Source organism: Mastigoproctus giganteus, chromosome 3 (assembly GCF_048544385.1).
Source record: "Mastigoproctus giganteus isolate SK-2022 chromosome 3, ASM4854438v1, whole genome shotgun sequence".
NCBI lineage: Eukaryota > Metazoa > Arthropoda > Arachnida > Uropygi > Thelyphonidae > Mastigoproctus > Mastigoproctus giganteus.
In genome coordinates this window covers 146,887,518-146,909,257 of record NC_143577.1, presented here as the reverse complement: position 1 = coordinate 146,909,257, position 21,740 = coordinate 146,887,518, and the positions used below count along the sequence as shown (strand labels likewise).

General features: G+C 37.2%; 2 protein-coding genes across 2 annotated transcripts in view; one reads left to right on the top strand and one right to left on the bottom strand.

Annotated features, from left to right (window-relative positions):
• Window positions 1-1,440, bottom strand: part of or (AP-3 complex subunit sigma-2 or) — a 60,934-nt gene extending 59,494 nt beyond the window's left edge. The window contains exon 1 of the mRNA XM_090370705.1: window positions 1,234-1,440. Within this exon, the coding sequence (XP_090226831.1) occupies window positions 1,234-1,302 (69 nt within the window). The 5' untranslated portion in view covers window positions 1,303-1,440. The remainder of the gene's footprint in view (window positions 1-1,233) is intronic.
• Window positions 1,441-1,796: 356 nt separating this feature from the next.
• The window catches only part of LOC150088312 (cysteine dioxygenase type 1), an 89,229-nt gene continuing 69,285 nt past the window's right edge, over window positions 1,797-21,740 (top strand). The window contains exon 1 of the mRNA XM_090370704.1: window positions 1,797-2,096. Coding sequence (XP_090226830.1) covers window positions 1,858-2,096 — 239 coding nt within the window. The 5' untranslated portion in view covers window positions 1,797-1,857. The remainder of the gene's footprint in view (window positions 2,097-21,740) is intronic.

The window sequence follows — 21,740 nt, the reverse complement described above, 5'->3', positions numbered from 1 at the left end:
CTTCAATCCAAGGCCTTGAGATATCTATCTACAGAGTGGCTCACATCTGGTGAGTATGGGCTTGGCAAACCCAGGGTCCTGAGCTGGTTATCGTCATTCTTCTCTTTCTTGGTGATCCCCTTCTACTTCTGACTCTCTCTGGGTAATGCAAGAATTTTTTTTTTCTTTTGGCTGGTGCACCATATGGCTAATAATAATATTATTATATCAAACATATTAAAATGTCCTTACATTAATTTTTTTTTTTTTGTTTTGAAAGAACTTCAGATGTTTCTATAAACTTAGTTTTGAATTTATTTCCACAATACTCATTCTGGTACTAACTTACAATACAAACTTTGATGTTGTTGTTAAGGATTCTGACAACAGAAATTGCCAAAGAAAGAAATTATCTTAGAAATCTTTGTTTCAAAATTAGTTTGTAGAATTTTCTTGTTGGAATAATATTGTTGAACTTACAGGAATTATATTTTTTCAGGTTCCTGTTTTTCAATAGGCCCTAAAAATTAGTATGTCCTCCAATCCAAGAATCAATGCCTATATATTACAATTTAAGGGTTAATTATCACTCCTTTTTCCCACCACTTCAGCTGTTTTTTTTTGTTTTTTTTTTCATATGGGAATAAAAATTATACTAAGTGTGAAACTGCTTGATACCCTCTCATTATGAATATCACTGTTAAACATTTGTACTACAAAAATACAATGTTTAGGAAAGCTACTATATCCTACAATTCTTTTCTACTAGTTTTTGTTGCTGCAGTTTCATAAACATTTTTCAATCTATTTTATGTCAATAGCTAAGTTTTGTAGTAAATGTAATTCAAATATACTTGGCCAGTGGTCTAAGATTTTCATTCTGCTACTAACAGTAATGCAAATGAGAATTTGAAAGTGTGGTGTTGTGGCACTATCAATTATTGTCAATAATCTTATCATTTATTGTTCGGGTCACTATCAATTTTCTTCTAGTTTTTTTTTTTTTTTTTCTTTGTTTGTTTTTGAGCGCCGAAATTGGTTATCTGACATATCCTCTCCACTTTGCTTTAAAACCCCGACAACAGTCACAAGCAGATTTCTGAGTGAAGAATTATCGTGTATAAAATGAGGCAGCTCTCAATTTTTTGCTACTAAGTAAATGTACTGCATCTGATAACGATAAATAAAAAAAAATTACATGCATGCTATCATTACTGTATATTAAACCACTAAAATTAACGAATAGACACTCACATAAAACTGGTAAAATTTTGTAAGTCTGGGCTTCCCATGATTGTTAAAAACCAGAATAGCCTTTATCATGTTTTGAGCTACAAATTTTTGTTCCCAACAAGCAATGAACTAGTTCACGGTTTTACGATTTAAAATCATTATTTCTATAAATGTCAACTGGACATGATGTGAAACTCAACGTCCGAGGAAAACACATTTCACTAAATTTACGCCATAATGGTTAGCGATATCCCACAATTCCCCTTTTCGCTGCTCCCAGTAACTCTTTATCCGTGTGCGATTGTCCACATGGGAAATGTAAAGACAATAATAAATTTATCCTAACTTTTCTATTGGAATATTCGGCATCAGGGCCAATTATATGCAGGCTCATTATTTCTTGATGATTTTTGTACAAATATTTTTTATGAACTTCAGTATGTAAAAACTAAAACTTTATGAGAATAGCACTTATATGCATTGAAAATGTAAGCACTTCTGATTGGATGAATAGGTGGAGGGCTCGCCTGTGACGTTTTACGCATCACCTTAAAAATCCCACATTTCAAGAAAGCCCTCAGAGGGTTCATGCCGGTAGAAGATAGCTGTAGTTTTTAAAACATCCACATTCAGTTTTGCATAAAAATGATGCACATAGAGAACGCTACGAGCCTTGTTTTAGATTTTAAAGACAATAACTCTAAACCTTTAATTAATCCTAAAGACAAATTACCTATTATAAATACGTTAAATGATCTAATCAAAGAATTGCATGACGTGTTTCGATCGGACTCAATCAATGTTGAATATTTACACGAAGTACTGTTATCATACAAAAGTAATCCGAAGGAATGGACAAAATATGCGAAATTTGACAGGCATAGGTAAGGACATTTCATTTATTTTTATGTATTTGAACATAAGTTATGATTTAAAATGTTACGTTCGTATGAAATTCTTCAAATGAATTTTTTTTCTTTCTTTTTTATTTCATATTGTTATTCTATTATATCTTTTATTCTATTATATCTTAATTAAAAGGCTCACTTGTATTAGTTTTTATACTGTATTTTACATCGTCATTAAAGTGGGCAATATTTTAACAAACATGTTTTTTGTTTATTTAATTTGTTTTAAACTCAACGCGTAATAAATAAATGGAATTTTTTGTTTATACTCTGATTACAAGGATATTACTGTATTTTGTGGTACCAAGAAAATTAACGTAAAACCTTTATTTATTAATTATTATTACTAGCCACATAGTGCAATAAAGCCTGAGGCTTATGCTACACCAGCCAAAAAAAAAAAAAAAATTTCCGAGATACCCAGAGAGAGAGAGAGAAGTAGAAGGGAATCACCAGGAAAGAGAAGAATGATGATATACAGCTCAGTACCCTGGGTGTGCCGAGCCCTATGTTCGGGCTGTCCTCACAGTAAGGGCTCCAATAGAGACCGGCCACTTCTTTCTTTAGAGGCATATAGCTTAGGGTGAGCAGATTCTAAATAAATGCCGGGGCACATATCCTGAACCAGCAATAGATAAAGTTACTGCGTAATGCGAATCGCGAACACGTAACTTCCACGTAATTATTTTTGAAATTATCACAGGTGGTTCTATGTTTTGATTTACACTGCTCTTGCGCGCTACAAACTTTTTATCTTTTTTTTTTTTTTAAGTCAGTGCATCCCCAAACCGGACTATGGCAAACCTGCCACTTGTTTATGTGCATTATAGTACCCAGCAAGGCCATACCATGTTGTGTATCTATAATCTGATCCATAGCAGACTGTGTAACATATAAATCATTACACGTAACTTGGTTACGTGTAATGATTGGTTCTATACTGAGTATGGGCTGGAACTTGGTTCAGCCCATACTCAGTATAGAACTTAGAGTAATCTAGGCCTGATGTAGCCGAGTGGACCAGGGTTCAAGCCCGTGACTGCAAAATACGATTAACATTGTATTGATTGATTTTTTGTAAACTCCACTGACCTGGCAGTCGTGCCGGAGTAAAAACAAGAATTTTTTTTTTTTTTTTTTTTTAATCCATGAATTAGGACAGTAGCATTCAATCCACCATGGTGCAGCACAAGGAGCTGCATCATAAACCAATTGTATAATATTCTAATTGTCATAGGCCGTGCAATGTCCACAGCACAATGAACTTAGCAAAATAATAAGAGGAGTTTACCTCAATATAGTACGTAGAACATGGAAGTGTTCTACGTACTATATTGAGGTAAACTCCTCTTATCATTTTACTAATATTATTATCAACGTAAAACATTGAGTATTACAGCTCTGATTCATACTATCTAGCACAATGAACTGTACGGCCTATGACAATTGTTTATCCTACAGACACAGCACCATGAACTGCATACAGTGTTGAATCCAGGGAGGTAAGTTTCATCCCCGGTGGAATAAGATTCTTCCCCGATGAAAAATAATAATTTTTATTTTATAAAACACGAATTCAATAAATTTATTTCAAATAAACAACACGAAAAATCACATCGACTAAGTGTGGTACTTGTTAGGTGGTAGGCGTTCTGGACGGCGAAAATAAATCACTAAAATTCAAGACACGAAAATTTCAAAATAATTAAATGGGCAATATTTCTGGCTGCACAAACTGTAACTAAAAGCCACTATTTCAAGGTCCGCATTTTCGTTTTATGGCTTTCAGGTTCCTTTTATTTTCACACAAATGGCCTACTAGTGACTAATTCTTTGCTTGTATATCTTTGCCTGAATTGGTTCCTGACAGATGTAATTATTGTTTGTCGTTATTTGGTTTTTAGGAGCATTAGCAATTAAGGCCATATTGCTCCGGGAATATGCGGTGGTCATAGCAACCTTTCCGCATCCTCCGTATTTGGTGGTGACGGGCTCGATCCCCGATCTAATCAAGAAGCGTGTGCTACGCACTGCTGCTCCTTCCCACCTGGCTGCGGAGGCTCCAAGCGTAATTATAAAGTGTCCCGCTTCCCTCAGGAGAGTCTGCAGCCACTAATTCAATCGTCAGCAGTTTCGCTTTATAGTTTTCACTTTTTTTTTTTTTTTTTTTTTTTCCACAGCAAGAGTGGCTAATTCTTCCTTTGTATTCCGCATAAGAGTGGTTTGGTCGCAGCCTATAAACCGACAATTTTTATAAACTTTTTATTATATATGCATCTGTACTGCAAGGTTGCATGAAGATAAGCTAGGGACCCGAATGAGTTAAATTAATAAATGATTGATACACATGCAAAGAAGAATAACATGATTACAATACAGTACTTGCATGTTTGATTATAATTTTTTTCTTTTTTGTAAATTTTAATCGGTGATTTTTCATATTAAACTGTGATTATTGTCAGTAATGTGGTTTTTGTGAACTGACTATTAGTATTTAGATGTTAAATAACAAATATTTCCTTTTGTTTTCTCAACTTCTCTTATTATATCATTCATAAATATGCATAATCTGTATATTTATGCATAAATATAAATATACAGATTTGTTTGTAACATATACATAGGTTGTAAATAGTAAATAATATCAGGCGCCTCCGTAGCCAGGTGGGAAGGAGCAGCAGTGCGTAGCACACGCTTCTTGATTAGACCGGGGTTCGAGCCCGTCACCACCAAATACGGAGGATGCGGAAAGGTCAGGGAATGACTACCGCATATTCCCGGAGCAATATGGCCTTAGTTGCTAATGCTCCTAAAAACCAAATAACAAACAAACAACAAACAGTAAATAATAATAAAAAAATATACTACATTATTCCAACCCCGGTGCATTTACCACCGAAGTTTACTTTATCCACTCCCGGTGCAAACGTTCTGGATTCAACACTGGCTGCATCCATATGTATTCATGATCCATATATGACCATCAATTCACAGCACCATGAAATGTGTGTTGAAGGAACTAATATGTATTGGAACAGATTGCGAAACAAACATTATTTTCGTTTTAGGCGCATCATCAGGGGTCGAGGTGTGGCGCCCACACCACATGGAAGAAGCCCCTCTGTGTTGCCAGACAATACTAAGTGGTAGATGACTCTTATCAACCAGTGCAATACCACCACTTGCTTATTGGAAGCTTGACGTGGCGGAACCATGTTTAGTCTCCAGAGCTAAGTTCCAGTCAACCCTTCCCCGTTTCTTCCATCATGCAGTATGACTGATAACTTTTGAAGTTATGATAAACTTCATGGCGAGATCCAATCTCCCTTACATTTCGAGGGTACAGCTTTAAAACGGTGTTCGCAGGCCGGTGGCTAGTTAGTACACCGGACCGAACCTATTGATAACTGTTTTCAGTTATCAATAGGTTCGGTCCTATTTATCAGCTAGTATATAATCTTGCTACCTCTACTCTCACAGATAAAACCCTTAGATTATATTATAAGGCTGTTTTCCTACCAATTGTTTCATATGCTGCTGGTATTTGGTATAGGAGGGCAAATATTGTTAGAATAAAAAAATAAATTAAATTCCATACAGAGGGTGATGTTATTAGCAATTAATCAAGTATGTAGGACGGTTTCAACGAATGTCCTTCAGGTGATAGCTGGGGTGTTACCCCTGAATTTTCATGTGATATATAGAGGGATGGTGTGTCATTTAAAGAAGGGTAGGGAAGTTAGCTATATGGGAATAACTTCTAATACATCTGTTAATATGAAAACTGAGATAAAAAGAATATTAAATGAATTATATAATGTATGGCAATGTAGGTGGAACGATAGTACAACTGGTCTGGTCACTAAATACTTTTTGCCAGATGTTCGCTATTTGTCATTAAACAAAAAATTAGATTGGTTTTTTTTTCCAGCTATGACGGCTTCTTTTATACTGACAGGGCATGGATCATTAAAGTCAAAACTGTTTCAGTTGGGTATAGCAACAGATAATTTTTGTATTTGTGGGATTGAAGAAGATTGAAACATGCATTATTGGATTGTAATCTGTATACTGAAGAAAGATCTTTGTTGTTTTAAACAGTTTTAATAAGTAATATTAATGAATTACACTTGCTTGTCTCAGATAGAGATAGATTTAATGTTTTTCAACATTTTTGTCTTTAGAAAAAGACGACAATTGCTGAAACCCACTCAGTAATATTCCAGTCTTTTTTTTTTTTTTTTTTTCGTTCTCGTACCCATAGTTTGGGGGTTTTTTTATAATTTTTTTTTTTTTTTTTTGCTGGTACTCAGGATTGGGCACCCTGAGTGCGGGATTTGCTGGCATCCACTGGTATAGCACAGACTATTGGAACAGGCCTGGCTTCACATGACGTCGAACGTGCGCCGGGAATTGGCTGTCCAGGAGGTCCAGGGACAGCTGCTCCCTTGTGGCAAAATGGTCTGACATGGATAACACATACTGTAGTAAGTGTAAGTGTGTTTAGGGTCAAGCGGCACCAGGGGTTTCCCCCATCTCCGCATAGTTTACATTGTGGTGTGTTACAGTATGCTGTAAATGCCAGAGATTTAGAAGTGTGTGGGTCTTGGATCGTTTAATGTCATGTACCGTTGTTCTTCTGGTCGTTTAGCTACTAAACCCCAATTGGGGCCCAATGTTGCCCCACTTACGCCCCGTGGAGGCAGACCAGGAACCCAGTAGCTTATATGCACTCTGGCACGTCCTGCCACCTAATTTCCTGAGATGACCTTAAAAAAAAAAAATAAAAAAACGGGGGCACTTAAGTTTAGAAAAGCCAGGAGAGGTTGATATGGTTCAGTTTTCAGTTTAGAAATCGTTAATTTTGATTAGTTATGTGGGGTTTACGCTGGCGTATTAGTCAGAGTAGGGGGAAGAGACTGGGGGGAAAGACAGAAGTATGGGGTCGATAGGGAAGGCAACTCCAGATGGTCAGTAAGGCATGCCCATGCCTCGCCAGGAGAAATATATGGGGTGGTAAGGGAGGGAGGAAACAGGAAGACCATCTCCCCCCCCTGCCAGGGATAGGAGAAAAAAGGTACCAGACAAGGGAGCTGGTAGAGATCGCCATTTGGCTACATGGCAGTGAGGCTCCATCAGTCGTAGTGTAGTCATAAGTCGGGTAGTAGAGTCACTCGTGGGACAGTGTCCCGTCCAAGTTGAATGTCTTTGTTTTTGGTTCTCTATCTTCATTCAGTATATTTGTCAGTTTCACTTAGGTCTCATATTTGTTGGTACATAGGCAGGGTTTCTTGGTAGACAGCTAGTAGCTTCCACATAATTTTCATTCTGGGGTGTGTCCTAAAGGATGTTTTGATTTGTTATCTGGCTGGTCGTCTTTCACTCCTGGTGTATTGCATATAGTGTTCTCCTTCTTGAGAAGAGTTCTTGAGCGAAGTTGGTCAGGGCTCTGTATTCCTCCTCTGAATCCAGTAGGTGAAACTCTTGCCCTCTGGGGAGGTATCTTATACTCATGATTAGAATGCACCTGAGATCCTCGTATTGCGGACAGTCGTACATGAGGTGTTCCCAGGTTTCGATCTCACCACATGTACAGCATGGGTCCTCCACAAGGGCGAAGTCCATTAACTTTGCGTTAAAGGGGCCGCAGTATTGTAGTAAAAGTGTAAAGTGTATTCGTGTCAAACGGCACCAGGGATTTTCCCCCATCTCCGCGTAGTATACATTGTCATGTGAAACAGAGCACTGTTGAGGCCAGAGATTTAAGTGTATGGCTTTTGTACATGTGTACAGTCGTGTACCGTTGTTCATCTGGTCATTTAGCCGCTGGACCCCTACTGAGGCCCAAAGTTGCCCACACTTGGCCCCGTGGAGGCAGAGCAGGTACACCAGTATTACAATTATTTACTCTGGCAGCCCATGCCACCTCAGACCCATTGAACAGGGATTATTTCCTCACAGAGACATTAGGTAGAGATAGGCTCAGTTATCGGTTAATTCAACTACTGCTCATCACAGTTGCCCAAATTATTCGCTGTTCTTTTCGCCTCAAAGGTGGTACTTGTGCATATGACCGTTCCGATATTCCCTGTCAGACACTTGGTAATTTGGAATCTTCTCTGGCATAAAATCTCTACCTCATTCTGTCAAATGTCTCTACCGTTCTCCCAACTCCACTAATCACTTGGAGCTCTTTAACTTTCTCCAGTCCAACTTTCCTAACAGTGAGATAATTATCCTTGGTGATTTCATGTTCACAACTACAGCTGGCTTCCGTTTTCTAGTCACACCGACCCAGTTGATTGAGATTCTGATGCTTTTGCAATTATTAATAACCTTGCACATATTGTTCATTTACCTACAACAATCCCGGACAATCCTAACCATACAGCCAACACGCTAGATCTTTTACTCACAAACAACCCTTCCAAGTACACGGTCGAAGTGAGTGGTCCTTTAGGCACCTCAGATCACAACTTGGTGATTGTCTCTTTTCCAATGGAGCCTTTATCTCATGGCTATTCCCAACGTCGTATTGTTTGGCATTACAAGAATGCAAAATTGGATGACCTGCGAGATTTTTTTTCTTCTTTTCCTTGGTCGGATTACTGTTTCAAAACTTCTGATGTATTGCTCCGATCGTGTCAGTGAAATTATTCTTGCAGGAAAGGAATCCTTTATCCCACACTCCACTTCAAAATCTCGTCCTTTATCTAAACCTTGGTTTTCCAATAAATATGCTAAGGCTGTTCAAGAGAAGAACGTTGCATATCGTAATTGGCTTGTTCCAATTTTTCAGATTCATTTTCTGCCTACACCAAAGCTCGCAACAATTGTAAAGCAGTTATTAATCAGTCAAAACTAGATTTTTAACAGGCTAAGAACAGAAAACTTGCTTCTTGCCCTAATGGTAGCTGAGCATTCTGGTCTCTTGCCAAAGCTATTAGCCACAACTTTTACTCATCTCTGCTCCCACCTCTGTCGTCACTTCAGCCAAGGATAAAGCTGACGGCTAGCATCGCATTTTTCTTCCAACTCATGTATTAATGATCTTGGTAAAACACCACCCACCATTCCCAGCACGCTCCATTTAATGCCTCCTGTGGTCTTCCGTCAAAAGGATGTCAGAAGGATTTTGACCAATCTTGATGCTAAGAACGCTACAAGTTCTGATGGTATTTCTCCACTTGTTCTAAAAACCTGTGCTCCTGAACTTACTCCTGTTCTTTGCCGCCTTTTTTCACTTTCTTATTCCAAAGGTGTTTTTTCCTTCTGCTTGGAAATTTGATCATATCCAGCCAGTTCTTAAAAAGGGTGACAAATCCCTCCCATCGCCATTACTTCTACTCTTTCTAAAGTAATAGATAAATCAATTAACCGTCAACTCTTAAACTACCTATAAACCTTCCGTCTGATCAACGATCGCCAGTATGGATACCGTCAGTGTCGATCCACCTGTGATATTTTGTCTTATGTTACCCATTTATGGACTAATTCAATGGAAAAGTTCGGTGAAACACAAGCAGTTGCTCTTGACATATCAAAGGCTTTCGATTGTGTTTGGCATAAAGGTTTGCTAACTGTTTTTTGTAATTGGTTATCGAGTTTTCTCTCTGATGGCTCTTTGTCTTCTAATTTCTCCAATAATGCTTGTGTTCCCCAAGGTGTAATTCTTTCCTGCACTCTTTTCCTCTTGTATATTAATGACCTTCTTCCATTGACTGGAAATCCTATCCATAGCTTTGCCAATGATAGCACATTTCATTCCACTTTCCATTTTGAGAAACCTTGACCTGCTCAATCAGCTTCAACTTCTCGAATATCCTCTGCCAATTCCTTAAATGCCGATCTGCAGGTAAATCTCCAGTGGGGCAAAGACAACTTACTTGATTACAATACTTCTAAAACTCAGTCTTGTCTTATATCTCGCAAAAAGGATCCTTCTCCTCCTATACTTATCTTTGGTGACACTCCGATTTCTAGGCAAAATGATATCTCGTTTGGGGATTATCCTGACTTCTAATCAGTCTTGGCACAAGCAAATTACAAATATTTCTTCCTCTGCATCTAAAAAACTTGGTTTTCTCTTTCGCTCTCGGTGTTACTTTTCTTCCGAACAGCTGTTCACTCTGTACAAATCGCAAATCCGCCCTAACATGGAACAGTGTTCCTACATCTGGGGTGTTCCCCCCAAAACCTCGCTCAGGCTGCTAGATTCCATTCAGAAGAGGGCAGTTAGGTTAATTAATGACTCCTCTCTAACAGAGTCTCTCCACTGGCTGTCTGATAGACGTACTGTTTCTGCTGCATGTCTTTTCTACAGATACTTCCATGGGCACTGTTCTTCTGAATTGGCTTCTATAATTCCCGCTCTCTCTTTCAAAACAATCCGAACACGTGCCCAGTGTTTTACACATTATGTCTAATTTGTATTTGTTCTATGATCGATTAACCTGTTTTCTGGACGAAAAATCCACGCTAACCTCACCTGATTTCGAGTAACTCGGCCACTTTTTGGAAAAAGGGGCGTTGTGTTAATCATAAAATTCTCTCATGGGTTCAAACTCAAGTCTTTTCCATCCCGCGTAGGGTGGACAGCGATTCTACAAACTGTTCTACGGCGTTAATAATTTTATTGTGATCTATAAATACCTTTAAACTTAAAAATTATCCATACAGTAAAATGTATGATATTATTATTATTAGCTATATGGTGCAAGGAAGCCTGAGGCTTTTGTTGCACCAGCCAAAAAATTTTTGAGTTACCCTGAGACTGAGAGAGATGTTGTTACAGATATAAAGAGATTAAAACTGTTTTAGTCCCAGTAGTGTCACAGTGTCGACTATTTCTTGTTGCTGGTGTCGACTTGATCAACATCTAAAAAAAACTGGAGGGGAGTGAAATTACTTTTTTCACTCCGTGGCTAAGTTATTCGGTCTCAGGATAGACAGCAAGGTTTTTTTTTTTTTTTTTTTCAGGAAAAAAAACCATGTTTTTCCTCAGGCAAAGGAGCGAAATCGACTGAGAGAACACGCAATTTTCAGGTACCATACACACGTGGGTAATTGAAAGTTATTTTCCGGATAAGTTTTTTTTTTTTTTTTTTTTTTACTTACTCACTAGGTTGGTAGTTTTCAACCTTTTTTAATAACGGCACCCGTACGTAATTTATTTTATTTTGTAGCACTCCTACTCAGTTTTCTTCCTGTTAAATCGGATTCTCTGTGTGTGTGTGTGTTTAAATATATATATATATATATAATATTAAAAATACGTTATATGATAGTTATTACAATAATATAGCTATAAACAAAATTATACATATACTGTTTATACAGTATATATAGTAATTTTATTCTTTATATAGAGGTACTAAATAAACATCAATTATAGATCACCACAAAATTAAAAAGATACCATACACCTTTTTTATAATGAAATAAATACATAAATTTAAAAAAATAATAAGTTTAAGTAAGTAACTTAAACGCAAATTACTGGGCACTCCTTTTGAAAACCACTGGACTAGGTGAATCGCTTCTCTTGCCAATCTGTAGCGCAGTGGTTTTCAACCGGGGTGCCACGTAATTTGGGTTTAAGTTACTTAAACTTATTTTTTTTTTAAATTTATATGCTTATTTCATTATAAAACGGTGTACGTATCTTTTTAATTTGGTGGTGTTCTATAACTGATGTTTACTTAGTACCTCTATAAAGAATAAAATTTATATATATATTATATATATTTATAAAATCGGATCTAACAGGCAGAAAATTATTTAGGGATGCCGTTATTAAAAAAGGTTGAAACCACTGCTGTAGAGCATTGCAAAGCGGTGACCTTGTGTTGCAGAATTAGATTTGGCTGCGGTAGACAATCACTAACTGTTACAGACGTATAGCCACTGACTAATACCCGCTCCATTATATCTGCACTTATGTACCTACTTCATCGTAAGGCATTGAAGCTCTGCAGTTCATGTAATGTAAATTTGAAGTCCCTGCCACGAAAAGTAGCTAGTGAGAAATTGCAGTTCGTTCATGCAATACGACTGTTAGATAAGAAGAGAAACAAATGGATAAGGCAGCAAACTCAAGTAAAGGACATTCTTATCAAAACTAAAATGGTCTTAGGCAGGACACATAGCTCGAAGACATGACAGATGGACTAAGAAAATAACAGAATGGTACTCAAGAGGAGCTAAGAAAACACCTGGAAGACAACAACGGAAATAGACAGATGAAATTCGTGAGTTTGTGGGTAATAAGTGGATAGGCATTGCACAAAACAGGAGGAACTGGAAAGTTGCTGGAGAGGCCTTCATCCTGCAGTGAATTGAAAATGGCTGATGATGATGATGATGAGACAATCACTAATGATTCAAGAGGACTAGTACGAATAGGCCAATTCATCACTGATTGGTCTTTCAAATCAGTATACTCGACAAAGTCATTAGAAATGTCAATGTCTAAGCAAAGCATATTTCGACGATTATGAAGTTGATGCACTTACAGATCTGTGTTCGTCATCTGACTGCAAATTACGATGGTTCGACTTGACGATCCTGCTCAGATAACAAACAAACTGAATGAGTATTTTGCATCTACATTCACACGTGAGGAATTATTAAGGTTTGAAAATGGCAGAAGGTTATCAAATTGTAGCAGGATACTTAATGATTTTGTAATAACTGAGAGCAAAGTGGAGGAGAAATTGTTGAAGTTAAACATGAAAAAAGCACCTGGGATGGATGGGATCTATCCAGTTATATTAAAGGAGGCGGCAAAGCAACTAAGCAAACCTTTAGCCATAATTATGAGAGCATCCTTGGATTCAGGGGAGGTTTCCACGGACTGGAGATGTGCAAATGTATCCCCAATTCACAAAGGGGGATCGAAGGGTGACACGAGTAATTACAGACCAGTTAGTTTAACTTCTGTTCCGGATAAAATAATGGAGTCGCTGGTTAAAGATACATTGCAGGATCATCTAGTCAAGACTGCAGCAATAATTCAGACACAGCATGGGTTTGTTAAGGGAAAGTCTTGTCTGACAAATTTGATTGGTTATTATGATGTGGTTACAAAGGAACTGGATGCAAAAAATAATTGTGATATCATATATTTGGATTTCAGGAAAGCTTTTGACACTGTTGTGTGTGCATGGAAGACTATTGTACAAATTGGAGCAGAATGGTATTAAAGGTAAGTTGCTACAATGGATAAAAGGATGGTTAAGTGGGAGAAGACAGAGGGTGGTAATCAATGGGTACTGCTCTTCGTGGACTAATGTTATTGGTGGAGTCCACAAAGTTCGGTGTTGGGTGCATTGTTGTTTTGTATAATTATCAATGATATTGATGAAGGTATATCAGGCTTAGTGTCGAAGTTTGCAGATGATACAAACGTTGGCAGGGTTGTTAATGACAGTAATGGTAGTGTGCTACTGCAACAGGATCTAGATAATTTGGGCAGATGGGCTAAGAAGTGGCAACTGAAGTTAAACCTTGACAAATGCAAAGTACTGCATATGGGTAGAAGTAACCCCAGAGAAAAGTACCAACTGTGTAGTACTACGCTTAAGGTGGTAGAAAATGAAAAAGACCTAGGAGTAATTGAGCAGTCAGATATGAAGTTTTCTGAGCAATACAGACAGGCTGCCAGGGCAGGTCATGGGGTTTTGTCAATGATATATAGGAATTTTGCTAGCAGGGAAAAGGAGGTGATTGTCCCTCTGTATAAGGCAATGGTCAGGCCATGCCTTGAGTACTGCGTACAGGTCTGGAGGCCTCATTTTAGGAAGGATGTAGATTTGCTTGATCCTGTACAGAGAAGGGCAACAAGATTGGTGAGGGGAATGAAGGGATCTTCTTACCAAGAGAGGCTTAAGTTGTGCAAATTGCAGTGGCTGGAAACTAGGCACCTGCGCGGTGATCTGATTGAAGTGTATAAGGCCTTGAATGGGTTGAGCACGCTGAATTCTGATGGCATCCTTCCACTTGTTCAGATTACGAACCTAAGGGGGCATAAATTCAAATTAAGAAAAGACAGATGTAGAATAAATGTGCGGAAATTTGCCTTTAGCCAGCGGGTGGTTAATCGCTGGAACAAACTTCCATCTGTCGTTGTGCAAGTTGATAGGTTGAATAAATTTAAGGAGGAACTAGACAGGCATTTGGAGGGAATGGTGTGTTTTTTTTTTTTTTTTGGCTGATGCTGCATAAGCTCATACACTTGCTTTCTTGCATCACATACCACTACTACTACTACTGATGAAAATGCTTTAAGGATTATATTTAATTTACTAAAAAGGCTTTTTTCCCAAACTGGACATCGCATTGAGATTGCATGAACTAACTGCAATTTCTCACTTGCTACTTTTCGTGGCAGGGACTTCAAATTTACATTATATGAACTGCAGAGCTTCGATGCCTTACGATGAAGTAAGTACATAAGTGCAGATATAATGGAGTGGGTATTGGCCAGTGGCTATACGTCTGTAATTATCTGTACAGTATTTTAAACAGGTGTCGGAGTTGCCAAGAAAGCTGGCTTGGACCGACTAGTACAATAAATAAAAAAAATAATAATAAAAAAAAATTACTTGCCCACTACTGATCAGGATATCACCCCCCACGTACCTAGTCTTCAGATGCTACGATTTTCAGCGTCTGAAGACTAGGCACCTGCGGCGTGATCTGATTGAGGTGTTTAAGGACTTGAATAGATTGAGTAAGTGGAATGTGAATGGCATTCTTCCTCTTGCTGAGACTACACACATGAGGGGGAACATTTAAATTGAGAAAGGAAGGTTGCAGGATAGATGTGCAGAAGTTTGCTTCAGCCATCAAGTGGGTGATTGTTGGAATAGGCTTCCATCTGTTGCGGAAGTGGATGGTTTGAATAAATTTTTTTTTTGATGATGCTATATATTCTTGCTTTCTTTCATCATTTGCCGCCGCCACCACTACAACTACTACTAGAAGCCTGGACCATCAGAAAATGACACTGGCAGAACAGTATGTAAGTACACTTCGAGGCCATGCGTAGAGAGCAAACTGCCTCAAAGATATAGTATGAGGCAGTTTTGTGCCTATTATGGTATGGAAGTATGTGTTGGAATTTTTTTTCATAAATTTCTGTAAGGAAAATGCTTTATATATTAAAAAAAATTGTATTAACGAAACCCCAAGCGTGCGCTCATAATCAAAAGTGTACTATGTCTTTAGAATTGTTTGTTCGCGGCTGATTTGCAAGTTTTGTGGGCTGAAAAACTGGAATACTCACATGAAAAAACCTACACCTTCCGCCTGAGAGATCGGCTAGTTACAGTAGAAAAAGATTTAATTTTTTTTTTTATTTTTATCTTCAATTGACAATTCTGTTTGTTTTCCAAACTTCGTTTTTTTTTTTTTTTTTTCAGCACGAAGATCTTCATCTTTATATAGGAACCTTGATAGTTTCTTCCGTACTTAGTTATTCAAGCATATCTATAAAAATAAACATTTTTTTGTATATTTTTTCTAGTTAATTTATATATTTTTTTTCATAAATTCTCCATTCTGCCAGTCCCATTGTTTGATTAAATTTTTCATTAGCAGCCGCTGTGTGTCAAAAGATCATCCCCCCCCCCAGCAGGGATGATCTTTTGAAAATTTCTGCCGACATTTCTTTTGGTCTTCTGCCTGTCCTCGTGTATAGTACAGTAGTTATAAACATCGGCATTTCCACATCGGATAGCAAAGGCCCTCATTCGAATCCTTTCAATGACACGAGGAATTTTTATGAACTGGACAGCTGCGCTATTCGGTTGGTTTATTCTTGTGGGAAACTGGTGTGTTTTGTCCAGCAAAACTTTTGGTATATCGACCATAGAACAAAGCCAACTTATAGATATAATATACATGGGTGGAAGTGTTTCTCTTTCATTTTCCGTCGTATTTTAATGTATTATAAATGCATTCATTCACTTATCTTTTGGAAATTTAGTTCACAAATTTGAATAACTCGAAGGCACGTGCCACAAAAGAGACAAGGTCGGTCTAAGCAACCTATGTGAACTTTCCTGTGATTCTAAAAAAAAAAAATTGTTAGGCGAGTAGATTACATGAAAACAAAATAGCGAGACGTAATTTAGATTTCTTGTTTTTTTTTTTTTTTGTTTTTTTTATTCAGCAAATGCTCTTATGTACACAAATGCATTAATTGGAGAGAAAATATTATTTGAGGCTCCCTTTGGCTTTATGCCCATGACTAATGCCCTTCCTCTATCTTGTAGCTTTGTTAGGGATTCATTAGCTGTTGTTTTCGGTGACTGTCAGGATCAGGCCGTTTGCGAAAGCTTGGGAAGAATCATGGTTCAGGTCAAAGCCGTACAAAGGGCAGAAAGAGTATTTCGGCGCCCCTTTGCATATCCTAGAAATCTGCTTAAGGGCAACGACCCAGAGCTATAATCAGCTTCTGGTGCCCAGGTCGACTGCCCTGTTAGCCCATGCCTTAATCTTGCACTGCTCAGGTCTCGGTTTAGCAACTCGTCCATGAGCATTGCAGGACGTATCTCCCGACTACATCGACGTTGAGTACCCCCTCAGTTGTCGAATTGCCCACATCGCAGAATATGCCTTCATTTTCATGGTTGATAAATGGTTGTGACTTGTGAAGCCCTTATCCTATGTCAAGCAGAGGTTGGTTAATCAGGGCGGAGACTCGCTGATTTATGAAGCGATCTGTTCAGCGTCTTTCTATGTTATATACAATTTTAGGTAGTCTACATAATTAAATTCAGCGTACCTTGCGAGGAAAAGTTCAAGGACAGCAGATTGGACAGGACATCTCCCTGTGGAAATCCCCGTGTCATAGGCACGCCTATTGGAAGGATTTATGGCTGATAATCGGTTGTCTTGGTGTAAGGATGAGGTTGATGGATTTTAACAGGCTTCCTGTAATACCAAAGTATTTTTCCAAAATGTGGATGAGAGCTTATCATAAGCAGATGAGATCCAGCTGAGATTTAATATTGAGTTTCAATTTTAAATAGGGTCTCCAGTAGATTAGTATATGTAGATATTTTTGGGATCACAGTATAAAGGTGTTTAAGGCTGTGAGAAAAGCATTGATCGATGAGTGCTGATAAATAGTTTTCTGGAATGCTCTCTACTAAAGAGAGCAGCCCACTGAGATAAGTCATTAGTCTATTTAAGGTTTCTTCTTCTTTTGCTAATAAGTTTCATTTGGGTAATTAAAATTGCTTAATATGGTCTCGCAATATATATTAAAAACATTTTACTTTTAGACCTTACCCAGAGTAGAATCAACATTCGAAGTTAAACTGGCGCATCATGTAAGCAAAATAACAGAGTAATTTCATAAGTATATGAAAATAAATAAATTCTGCGATCAAGTTAAAATTAAGGAGATCCAGTAAACTTAATCTCCCTTACACGCAATTCAAACGATTATTACCATTAATTTGTGAGAATTTATCTCATATTTTATGTTATTAGTTCCTCATCTCTCTTTTTCGGGACATTCGAGAGAAAGATGAAAAGGGCCGAGTACATTCATTTTACCTAATGTGAAACATAAAATACAGTTTTATACGTGAAATTTTATTCATTGGTATGTATTGGGAGAAAAGGGGACAAAATATAACACAACTTTCAATTTGATCTCTTGCAAAGAAACTGACTGCAATCAGAGTCAGACTAATCGGAGAAAATAAAAAGGTGGGGACCAATATTTTTTTGGAGAAAACTTGAGGAGAAACCAACATTCTTTATGTCAATTGAAAACGTACAGTTTTATAATAATAATAATAGAAATTTAATTTATTTTAAAAAATTAAGAAAATGTATTGTATTGTTACAAAACCGTAGGAAAAAATAACTTAAAATTTATTTAACTCTAAGCAGTTGTCTTATCTCTGCGTTGGCAGCATGCAGACATAGTAAACGCAAACCAGCTCTCTTATACATAGTGGATCTTCGCATTTTTCACTACAAAATATGCAACCATAATACTGTTCTTGTTTGGCTTGCGTTCTTCTGCTGGGTTATATATTTAGTTATCTGAAAAAAAATAAAATTTTTTAACTCTATTTAATTCTATAATTTTAATAGAGGTGCTTAAATAATAACAGCACCTCTTGCTTGGTCGACTGCGATATCTGTGGCTACTCCAGTCAGCGTTTCGTAGAGGAGAGCATTTGTGACTGCTAATGCACACTTTTTTTGTTTGGTAAACTGTTGATCACCCACTATCAACCGTCTAATAAAAGAAGAAGAAAATCTTTAGTGTACTGTTTTGTGTACATACAGAGCACAGATACAGTATGTATACAGTACGGCCAGGAGCCGTACTGTATACATACTGTTTCCAGTATACATACTGGAAACGCAAGTATACATACATATACTTGCGTTTCCCTAAACCTTTGTTTAGGGAAACGCAAGAATGATAAGAGATCTTCTTACTAGGCTCAGAAGATGGGCCATTAGTGTCCATTTACTTATTTTACAACAAAACAGAGTTAACGCCCTTTCAATACAGGTGCTATATTTCTCTGTAATTGCAAATATTCCGGCTTCGTTTTCAAAGTTAATGGACGAAAATCCCTTACTATACCAAGGGCTGTTCGAGAGTGAAAAATTAAGAAGTTCCTGCAGTCGTCGACGGAATCTGAAGTCGTGACGAATGGAGATGCCGTTATACTTTGAGGTTCAAATGAATTAATCTGTTTGAAATTGACTTGTGTTGGGTGTGGACCTCTGTGCAGGGCCGGATTTACGTATAAGCAAAATAAGCAGTAGCTTAGGGGTCCCCACCCATCGGGGACTCCTAAGCCGGAAAAAATGATTTTGATGTGAATGAATGTATTTAAATCGGAAATATAATATATATTTTTAACTTTAAGTAATTTTTTTTTCTTTGTTGCATATGTATTTATATTTATTATATATAAAGAGATAATAATAAGTGTATTTTTTAGATTTTTTTTAAATTAAACTTTTTGGATGGGGCCCAAAATTGTGCTTAGGAGCTCCGCAATACCTAAATCCGGCCCTGCCTCTGTGCACGAAATGTCACAAGGAATTTTCTAGACGTTGTATTACCAGAGATAAGGTACGCAAATGTTCTTGAAAAAAATGAGAAAATTTTTTCTCATTATAAGAGCAATGTGTAAGAATGAGAGGTCTCTGTTATAGAGTTGACGACTAGCAGTTTGCATATGATGTGCCCGTTTCAGAATTTGGTATATGTTTAGTGAAGGGTTGTAAAGAAAAGAAAATGATTCAGGAAGAGTTTTGTAATGAATTCTTATTTTTTTATGAATCAAACGCACTTCAGAAAATATTTTAAAGAACGACAAGAAATTAGTAAAGTTTACATTACTCTAAATCCCCAGCCACTAATTACAGACACGAGGCATTATTTGCAAATCACAGTCAGATTTTTCACTTTCAGAAGAATGTGAAGGTGACAAAATGGTTATGCCATTTTCCACCCAATTTTAAAGAACCAGATTTGAATCTGTTTTGAAGTGCGATCGATTTAAACGGACTGAGGAAGAAGTGGGTAGTTCCCCGAAAATGTTTACCATCACGCTGACAAGACAAATACAGCACGTAACGGACACCATATATTAAGCCTCATGGCTCTCACTGCTATTCCTCGACAACCACAGCATTTCCAAAGATATACACCTTACTTTGATTTCAGAGAGTATTCTGAACGGCCCCAGCTGGAAAAAGAACTTTCCTTCACCCATTTAAATGTAAATATTATTCGTTTTTAAACAAATTATGATAAACTTTGTTATATTCTGAGGATTGTATTGTTTTGTTCATTACTGGTTATGTTTTTGTTTATTGTGCTCACTACAACAGAATTGTATAATTTTGCATGAAAATAATAACAATGTTTATTTTTTAGATCATTATTTTGAAATCTTGCGTTTTAAAACAGTGGCGTAAGGTGTGTGTGTGTGTGTTCCAAAATCGTGTTCTGCTTTTACTACAAACGTATAAACCATTCATTTGTTTTAATCGAGAACATCATGAAAACATAATTTGCTTTAATGTCATTAAATGTGACGCTTTCTTCGTGGGTGTTATCCATCAGAAACTATTCATACACTTTATATACAGAGATAAATATTTTAATACATGGGGCTTTACAAATCCTTTACCAGGTTCTTGTTCACATGCATAATGAGTCAGAACAAGGATTACAAATTGGCCGTTCTCTAACTGCTGTCGTCATATCATAAGGCCATAATAGCCTACTAGAGGACTCTAGTAGGCATATTGCCTCATATGATATGAATTTTTTTATGGTCTTGTTAATTAAATTACTTGGGAACCCGTTATTTAATAATAGTCCTTTAATTGTACTAATTTCCTACGCGGTTTTTTTTTTTTTTAATCTGTTTTGAATTTGTTATCGTAAAATTTCAGACATCTATTCAATAACATTTTAATGATATGTTTTAATTTTGCCAATGATGGCCTTGCCTTTCTTGTTTTAGTCTAGTGTCCTGGTGTGACTGGAGAAAGATAAGTTATAGTCTCAGGTATACAGAAAGCCGACGAATTCAGGCCGATGCATAAACTTTGCATCGGCCTGAATAATAACCGCAAAAATTTTCTAATTTTGTGCAGGTGATTATACAAAAGAAGAAATGGATAGACGTGATGAAAGGAGATATCAGAATGTGAGTGAATGAAGAAGCGGTAGAAGGCAGAAAAATGTGGAGGATAAAGACAAAAAGAGCTCTCTCCAGCATCATATGGGATAAAAACTAAGGAGGAGGAAGAAGAAGCAGAAGAAAATTATTAACTGTCATTTCGCACAGAGCGCTATATATACATATAAAAATATACGTTGCTTGCGGAAATTACATTTCCGCAAGCAAAGTATATTTTTCCAGAAATAAACTGGAATTTCCATTCTCTTGCCTCTAATTTCCTTTTCTACAATCCGGTTTCCAATAGCCTTTGTCTTTATATGTCCACACCACTTTAGCCTATTTTCCCTTAATTTATCCTGAATGGGCATGATTTCCAAGCATCTCCTCACATTCTCAGTCCTGATCCTATCTTTTCTAGTCACTCCACGCATCCATCTCAGTATTCTATTTTCTTTTCTTTTTCTAAATATGTGCTTTAACATTAACAAACTTTTACTTCCATATATCATTACTGCTGCACATTTCCCTTCACTCTCACTGGTATCGTTTTATCACATAACACTTCGACTACCCTGCTGCTGTCCCCTCTCTGCATCTACTACTCACTCTCTATCACTGATCCTAAGTATTTAAACTCTTATTCTTTTTATTTTTCCTCGCCTACCTGGGTTGATTCATTTTGTTCTCTTTGTGCATCTAATTTTCCTTCTTACTGCCCCGTTCTGTCTTCTCTGAAACTTCCATGTACACTGTCTTGGCCACATTTAGCTTAAAGCCCCTCTTTTCCGTGTTCTTCCTCCGTTCGTTTACCTACTTTCTCTCTATTCCTATCCAAGATTACCTGTACGTTTATACACTAATACGTAGATCGAAAGATTACGCTTGACTCCTTGTTTAAGCATTAGGTGTGTGTGTGTAAAGTACTAAAGCA